At 38.2% G+C, this 9,545-nt stretch overlaps 1 protein-coding gene across 2 annotated transcripts in view; it reads left to right on the forward strand.

Annotated features, from left to right (window-relative positions):
• The window catches only part of LOC144967302 (uncharacterized), a 118,083-nt gene extending 108,871 nt beyond the window's left edge, over window positions 1-9,212 (forward strand). For both annotated transcript variants that reach the window (XM_078904362.1, XM_078904361.1), the window contains one exon: window positions 1,869-9,212. In XM_078904362.1, the coding sequence (XP_078760488.1) occupies window positions 1,869-2,542 (674 nt within the window). In that variant the 3' untranslated portion in view covers window positions 2,543-9,212. The remainder of the gene's footprint in view (window positions 1-1,868) is intronic.
• Window positions 9,213-9,545: the final 333 nt, after the last annotated feature.

A 9,545-nucleotide genomic window follows, 5' to 3' on the forward strand; every position in this document is an offset into this window, starting at 1 on the left:
TACTACTACTACTACTACTACTACTACTACTACTACTACTACTACTACTACTACTACCATTATTATTATTATTATTGTTTGCTTTGCTTTATCATTGATTTTACTGACTTGATTTGTTGATTGGAAATATTATATTCATGTATGAGATTCATGTATGAGATTCATGTATGAGATTCATGTATGAGATTCATGTATGAGATTCATGTATGAGATTCATGTATGAGATTCATGTATGAGATTCATGTATGAGATTCATGTATGAGATTCATGTATGAGATTCATGTATGAGATTCATGTATGAGATTATATTGGCAATCACCTAAAAATAAACCTTTAAAAAATCTAATAACCAAACGCATTGATTAGCCTGATTAAACATAAACAATATTATGTGTTGTTTTGACAGTGTTTCAACTACCACAATGAGATCATCACAATTGGATTATCAGGCCTGAAAATGAGTAAACGTCGGTTATAAAGTAACGATGGTCACGTGATTTTAATATTTAAAAAAATGATAGTCGCGCTTTTATTGTTAAAAATAATTTTGCAAATTACGGAAATGACGGAAGCCTATTAATGAAATTAAGCTTGCTAAAAACAAGACAGAGATTAAAGACAAAATTAAAAATCAATAATGTCATTAACTAAATTAGATCTTGACTTAAGCTGTTCTCGAGCTTGAGCTTGGGGTTATATATATCGCAATATCCACTAAACGTGCTCAAAGCGTTTTACAGGGGGTTCCTGGCCAACAGCAACACATATTATGAGGACGTGACATGACTCCTGTTAGTCGATATTACAATTTTTTTCAGGAGAGACAATGCTTTTAACGGCCAGGTACTAATTTTACATCTGAGTACGGTGAGAGGAATGTGAGTAAAGAGCCTTTTCCAAGGACTAAATTATGCGCCGAGAGAGACTCGAACCCAGGACCTTCCGATCCGAAAACGAGTGTCCTACCACCAGACCACATAGCCGCACATATAGCCGTTCTTGTAACCCATCCTCTCAAACTGGTAAAGTGTAGCTATATGGTCTTGTTGTATGACACTCGCCTTCGGATCGGAAGGTCCTGGGGTCAGGTCTCGCTCTAAGCGGCGCATAGTTGGGTCCTTGGAAAAGACTTTTTACTCACCTGCTCTCAACGTACTCATGTGTAAAACGAGTACCTGGCCGTTAACAGCGCTGTCTCTTTCGGTAAAAAAGCTCAAATTTGTTTTTATTACGTTGATTGTAACGACGTGCACATACTATTTGCAGGTCTGATAACCGAACGTTATCATGGGCTTATTTTAACATTGCTGTAAATGTAAATAGCTGATTTGAGAGTATTCCCATTACAACTATGGGCCCATAAATACTTGGATTATCAGACCTGCAAATAAGTACGTAATGGTACAGATTGAATTTATATCTTAAAATATGATACACTCGAGTACGGTTTCCTCGAAAACACGGTTTCCCCGAACTCATTCGAAAGTCCCTAAATTTTTCCTTATTATTCTTTGAACACAGTTTCCTCGAATTACTTTTTCCTTAAATGGTTTTGCATGCCCCGTGGTGTTCGAAGAAACCGTCCCCGTAGTGTACTTGCGTTAAATTTGTATGTCGTGTTTAGGGACATGGATTTACTCTCTTCGGGGAAAATAATAATTCTTGTCCTGATCAATCGTTAATTTAAAAACTTGGGCATTGTATATATATATATCGCGATATCCACTAACCGTGCTCAAAGCGCTTTACAAGGGGTCCCAACCAAGCAACACTTAACATGCAGGACAAGGCATTAGGCTGTTATATATTCAATTTTGCTCATTATTTTTTCCAACATAACTGATTTGTTTTCACTATTTCTCTTCCAGCCATGGCCGTACTGACCGGTGTCTGCTATTACTACATCATCTATATGACTGGGCTCGTCAACAATCCCTATCTCGGAGTCTTTTGTAGCACTTGGCCTGAATTCAAGGACGAGTTTACCATTCTCATGAAGCTGGATTTTGTATTCGTTCGAATCGTACCATACATCTTGCTCGTCGTGCTCATCGTTCTTATACTAGCTCGTGGTTGTGAATATTACAGAATTAATTCAACTACCGTAGATGTCAACAACAGAGCAAGTCCTTCTAGGAACGGATCATCTAACACGTCGCCATTACTTATGACTAATGTCGTATTCTTCGTGGTTCTTATCATGCTGTTACTCAAACTCCCCATGTCAGTCGTTCGCTTTTACGGAGTCGTTAATTCGGGACCAGTACCACAACTGATCATAGATTTACAACCTGTTTTTCTATACATGAATCGTCTCGACTGGGCTATCAAACTTTATGTTTATTTGATATTTTCACCTCCTTTCAGGAAGAGTTTCCGCTCTTTCTTCCGCACAAGCTTCGCCAAGTTGTTCGATCGTTGGGGTCAGGGGTCAAGTGAGACGGAAGAAGGACGAATTGTGCCACCTCGTATTCACCTTACTGACCGTATCGAGGCTGGACAAGAAACGCGCGCGTGCCTTATGACCTCGGCTGATGTGTGATGTCTTTCTTTTGTTGACATGCCTTTATGAAGAAAAAAAAAATTACTGCACCCAGCAATGAGAGAATGAGATTCAAAATTTCTGCTTTCAGTTCTAAACTGATTTTTTGAAATTTCTTAAAGTTTGTGAATGACTTGTATTTTAGTGCCTTTTGTTTCATCCTTATTAACTGTTTTTTTAAGTTTATATTCCTGACATGATAAATATTTCACCAAAATTCATTGAAATGTTCTAATATTTCACCCTACACAAAGCAAATCTTTTGTTACTTTCATTTTTATTTTCTAATATTATTTTGTTGCAATGATTACAATGGAGCACTATCGATATAATACGCACATGTGCAAAAGTAACTTGTATTCTGTTTGACCGATTCCTTTGAGTTTTAAGAGACAAAATTGAACAAAAGTATTATCGCAGAAATAAGCAATTTGTTTAATATATATGAGCCAAATTTCATCAACAGTCATGCCTAATCCTATAGATAGTTCGAAGATGACGTCACTCAGGTCTTTGTTATTGTTTTTTGTAGTAATGCTCACTGAACTGCATTAACCCGACTATAAACGTTCATGGATACACACAGTTTTGTTTGTTGGTCCGTTATACTTCCGGATGGCAATGTTATGAGCTTCTTAGCCAAGCGCATACTATCTATAAGTAACGGCGACCTAAAGAACACAAGTCGACTTGCTCTTCTTCGGAAAAAGAGGAAAATTTCGACGCAACAAATTCACTACCACTTGTGACCACCACGATTTCCAAACACTGCTCCGACAAGTCTCCCGATGGAGTTTATCAATGGGTTTATATCATTTGATGTGATGTGTTCCGTGCTGCTTTAACAATGTTTCAAACTCGTAAGCGTTCCTTGGTTGGTACATTGTAGGTCTTGAAGGTCTTGTGTGGAGATCCGAGAGATTGGGGTCTGGATTTATAGCTGGCCACTCAAGCACCGAGATATTATTCTCAATTAGTTGAAGTTGCGGCCCTTCTCGCTTTGAGTCCAGCAGTTGCAAGTCTTCTTTAAACTGTCCATATTGAAATGTTGTTTTCCACAGCGATAAGAGAGGGGTTGGTTGTGTGTCGAGCAAATGTTCGATCAACATTGACCGTTGTTGCTTGGAGTTGACCTGTCCGCCTTGATCCCTCTCACGCTCTTTCGTAGTTACACTTTGCGATAATAGAACAGCAGGTAACGCTAATAATATTGAAAAAAAACTGTAAAACCTCAGCTTAGTAGATGAGGTTTAGCATAATATTTAACCGTTTAGCATGAGCCGGACTCTCACTCTCTTCGAGGCTAACTTTCAGTATGTTTTTAAGAGTAATGGAATTGAAATCGAAGATTATTACAAAACAGTTTCACAAGGATAATTTTATTGTTTGAAGCAGCAAATACTCTGTAAGCAATAAAAGACAATATGACCATGTTCAGGCGAGTTGGTGAGAAAAAGTTATTTTTCGAGATTGTCACTGTTACTGTCTTTAGAATTCCTTCTTTGCGTCATCTCCGAAATCGAAATATTAAGTTGTCTAACAAAAATGTTTACCATCCACGCTATGATTGACAAATTGTGCTATAACTAAACATGCATGTGGTTTAATAAATGCTCTTTTAGATGATATAAAACTCTCGACCTTAACGCGTAGTTAAATAATAGTAATTTAGCGTATAAAAATGTAAAGTTGCTTTTGCACAATGATGAGAAAATAACGCATTATTTCTATATTCTAAATAAATTCATAAACTCGTATAACATATAAAATATAGATCTACTGTTTAAAAATGTTCTTGACCTCTTGATGTAGATCTCCATCGCACATGGCGTCCATTTCACCCCGTATACCGCCGTTGCACTTTGACAAAAGACAAAGTTCTAGGTTTTAGAGACGTTTGCCAAGATGAGGGTCATTTTAATCAATCGACATTTAAATCTGAAGGAAGAGTTTTATGGCCAAAATTTTTAACGTATTTTTTCAGCGTACTCCAGTGTTCCATGTTGTCCTTTCCACGCTGCTAATGTTATTGTTGAGAGATCCTTTATTGTTTATTCCGGGTTGTGTCTGGAGTCTTTTGCTGCAATGTAGTAAGACGAGTGTTTCTATTTCTGAGAAATGATATAATTTTTATGGAATTCAGTCATTGGAAATGTGACCCACCGCCTCTATTAGGTTTTATATCGGAGTAAAAAAATGTTTAAAAAAGAATTTAAAGTTGAATGATCTGTTTAAATTTGCTTCTATTTTCTTTCATTTTTATTTCTGTTTATATTTCTGATTTGATTGTCTAAGAAACTATATTTTTCACAAAAAAAAATAATTAAGATCTATTCCAAGTTTACAATATCGACTATAACTTCAAAATGAGAAGCCAGTTCCTTCAGAACCATAGAGCCGGAGTTTACCCCAGTCTCTATAGCGTGACATGGACAAAAGCAATATCTTTCTGGATAGAATGCAAGTCTATTGCAAAGTACTTTCCGACAGATCTAACAGACCCAGCTACCAAATCACTGCTGGGTGGGCAGGAGAGTCAGAAAAAAAATCTCGACTTCGCCTGGGATCGATTTCGGTTCCCTTTGCATAAGAAGCGAGTGCTCTGCCAACTGAACCATCCAAACCCCAAATAGCCCTAAACTACCGGGACCACTCAAGCTATCTGGACCCCCAATGCTCTCGGGACCCCAAAGCTACCAGGACCCCCTAAGCTATCTGGACCCCCAAAGCTCTCGGGATCCCCTAAGCTATCTGGACCCCCAAAGCTATCGGGACCACCTAAGCTACCAGGACCCCCCTAAGCTATCTGGACCCCCAAAGCTCTCGGGATCCCCTAAGCTATCTGGACCCCCAAAGCTATCGGGACCACCTAAGCTACCAGGACCCCCTAAGCTATCTGGACCCCCAAAGCTCTCGGGACCCCCTAAGCTATCTGGACCCCCAAAGCTATCGGGACCCCCTAAGCTACCAGGACCCCTTAAGCTATCTGGACCCCCAAAGCTATCGGGACACCCTAATCTATCTGGACCCCCAAAGCTATCGGGACCCCCTAATCTATCTGGACCCCCAAAGCTATCGGGACCCCAAAAGCTACCGGGACCCCCAAAGCTATCGGGACCCCCTTAAGCTTCGGGGAACGCCAAGTAACCAGTTCACCCCTATATAATACCAGGTAAAGACAGTGGGTCACAGCTTTATTGATTTGTAACACTTGACTTTGTAACACTTGACGACATCGTCCTTGAGTTGTCTTCGAGTAGATTGTTGTTGTAAGTACGGATCTGTGAGCTTTATGATTCAGTAACCAGTTGACTGCAGTAGTACTCTGGAAAACTATGTGCATATTTTTAAAAAATGGCCAGCAAACTCGTCCTTCAAATATCGTGCGGCTATGTGGTCTAGTGGTATGACACTCGCTTTCGGATCGGAAGGCCCTGGGTTTGAGCCTCGCTCGGTGCATAGTTGAATCCTTGGAAGAGACTCTTTATTGACATTATCTCACCGTTCTCAGGTGTAAAATGAGTACCTGGCCGTAAACAGCGTTGTCTCTGTCCGAAAAAAAATGAAATATCGCCTTACAGGCGTCATGTCTGGTCCTAAATGGTAAATGTTGCTGTTTGACAGGGACCCCTTGTAAAGCGCTTTGAGCACGTTTAGTGGATATTGCGCTATATAAAAGCTCCAAAAAAAAAAGAATCGATCGATTAAATGACACTAATCTTGGCAACAGCTTTCAAACCTGGGACTTCGCGAAATCCCAGGTTTGAGATTTTTTTATTACCAAGATGAGGGTCATTTAAATCGATCCATATTTGATGGACAAGTTTTCTGGCTAAATTTTTAAATACGTGTCTTTACAGAGTACGGTAGTTAACTGGTTACGGACAATGGATTTTGTTTTTCTTTAACTGTTTAACCGACGTGTACATATATGCAGGTCTGACATTCGAATCAGTTTAACATTGATGTAATGGACAATATTTTGCGTCATGTTTTTAGATTTCCATTACGACAATGAGCCCTTAAGGAATTGGTTGGGTTATCAGACCTGAAAATACGTACACGTTGGTCACAATTGACAAAAACTAAAACTTCACAGTTTGGTTAATTTTAATTTAAGTTGCATTTTGTTCAATCCGACATAAAAACGGTTTGAGGCGACGTGCACATACTTGCAGGTTTGATAACCGAATACAGTAATTATGGGGTTGATTTAACATTGTTGTAGTGGACAAATGTTGGATTTGTTTGAGAGTATTTCCATTACAACAATTGGGCTCTCAGACCTGCAAATAAGCAGGTCTAGGGGGATGGGTTACATATAACAATAAAAAAACCCCCGCCTAAAGTAGTCCTTCAGAGCCATGGAGCTGAAGTTTATCCCAGTTTTTATGGCGTGAAACAGACAATGGCAATTGCGTGATGCCCTTTGGATTGAATGTAAGTCTATCGCAAACTTCTCACTTTCCGTCAGGCCTAATATTTCCAGCTACACAATAACTGGTGGCTGAACAAGGAAGTGGGGAGAGCCAGTATAAAATTTCGACATTACCCGGGATCGATCTCGGACTTTCTGTTTTGGAAGTGAGTGATCTACCAACTGAGCTATCTAGACTCCTTGGAAAATTCAAATGACCAATGATAAAACAGTTAAAGCAGTTCATGGAATGATTTCTAAAAAAAATAGCGATTTTCTGAGACAACATCAGTTATGTTTGGATGGTCAAATTTTCCAGCCTTTGCAAATTGTCTCCATAGCAACGGCATTATCTTGAATGAAACTTCCAAATTATATCAGTTTCATCCGACGTGCACTTATTTTCAGGTCTAATAACCAAAATTGTTATGGATTCGTTGTTTGTTTGTTTTTGTTTTTAAGGGTTTTACGGCGCTTGCAACACATTTAGGTTATATCAGCGCCAGTAAAAAGGAAGAAAATGGGATAGTAAAAGTTCTAGAATTACAATTGAAGCATCCAAGAGAAAGTTAGACATAGGGGAACTGGGAACAAATAGGGATCAGATGTAGATTCCAAGAGCATACCATCAATGTATTTAGTTTGAGATCACCTATAAGTCTCATCCGGACACAAGAACAAAATCCAAAAAGAGGAACACACTCAAATGCTTACATTATACATTAAAAAATAACAAATATACTAATACATAACAGAGAGATGATTTCTCATTCCAAGACAAAGACAGACAGCAATTGGAAAACAGATAAGAGGGGATAGAAGACAAAGCAAGTACCTCCCTGCCCGCTATGGGAGGTAGGAACCCCACCCAGGTTATAGATTCAATGTTGCATTGGGAATATTTTCAAATCAGCACAAAGTATTGTTCATTGTCCAATGTTAAAATAAACCCATAACTGCGTTCGGTTATCAGACTACAGCTTTTATATAGAGAAGAAATATTCACTAAATGGGCTCAACGCGTTGTATAAAGGGTCTCTGACCAACAGCAACACGTAACCTGTAACACATAGAACGGGACATGACGCCTATTAATTTTTCCGACATATTACACCTGACTGGGAGAGAGAATGTGAGTGGAGAGCATTTTTCAAGGACTTAACTATTATGCGCCGAGCGAGGCTCGAACCTAGGACCTTCCGATACGAAAGCGAGTGTCATACCACTAGACCACATAGCGTCATACCTGATAATAAGTGCACATAGTTTCCACCCAAAGCTTTTCCATCGACAAATCAATAATTTAATCTTGAAAAATAACAATTGCTAGTTCGAGAAACAAAATTATAGTTAATGATTCTCACTTTCATTTATTTTAAATTTTGCAATCTGCAATTTGTAGGTTTTGATCTGAAATAATAAGCACACCTATTTGGGTTCTCGGGACTAAGTAAGTCTCCTTTGTCTTACATTTATTGAGTTTTTAAAAAAATGAATATACCACTTTAGTAGTAGATATAGAATAATATTTTGACCATCCCATTTGTTATGGGAATGGTACAATGTTCTAACAGTCAGAGATGCTTAACTTGGAAAAATCAAATCCCAGCGGTAGTGTTGTTTGCACATTATAGAAATACTACTTCACTTGACTCGAGTTTGAATGAGTTACTGACTAAAGGCAGTAACGGATCATGGGCACAAAAACGAAGCCCAACAAGGGACTTGCACTTGCTGAAATGGAAATTTAGATCCAGATAATTGCCGATGGGAATAACGAGATTTCGTGATAATGCTCTAGATGCTTGTTCATGGGCATTATTCATGTTTCTTTCTACTGGAACAGAAAGAACCTTAAACCATTTTAAGGGTGCTAAACTCCTCAAAACAAAGGCGCACGGTCAAAATGATCTTATAAAAGTTTTTTTTGACCAATTAAGTAGTCAGGAATGCGCTATTTAAAAGAAAAATAATTATATTTTGTAAAGAATTTAAAAACAAAATACAAAATTATGGAATCCCAATGGCCCTTAGAAGAAAATTATAACAAAGCTAATTATTTTTTCCCTATATTAATTCTTCTCTCTCTCTCTCTCTCTCTCTCTCTCTCTCTCTCTCTCTCTCTCTCTCTCTCTCTCATAAACATCCACATTAACACTCACCAATTATCCCCCTTTTCTAATTCTATCCATTTCTTGACCAAAATATAATAAATATATGATTATTGCCATTAAACTTTGTGATCACTGCAAATTATTTTGTGTTGTAATATTTTACATATTAACCAGTTACCTACCGTACTCTGGAAGCCCCAGGTTTGAGAGTTTTTGCCAAGATGAGGATCATTTAAATCAATCGATATTTGAAGGACGAGTTTTTCTGGCCAAATCTATAAATAGGTGTCTTTCCAGAGCACGGCAGTTAACTGGTTAACTGGTTAACTCTCTCCTTACCGATCCTTTTCAGTATTTTCCCAAAATGACAGGCTTAACCAGCAGAAAAAATGGCTTTTCAAAACTTAAACAAGCTCTATACAAAACAACTTTATGTTCTTATTAGTTAAACAAAGATCATTCTTCAAAGTTT

This window comes from Berghia stephanieae, chromosome 3, assembly GCF_034508935.2.
Source record: "Berghia stephanieae isolate SIO BIC M18660-M18661 chromosome 3, UCSD_Bste_1.3, whole genome shotgun sequence".
Taxonomy (NCBI): Eukaryota; Metazoa; Mollusca; class Gastropoda; order Nudibranchia; family Aeolidiidae; genus Berghia; species Berghia stephanieae.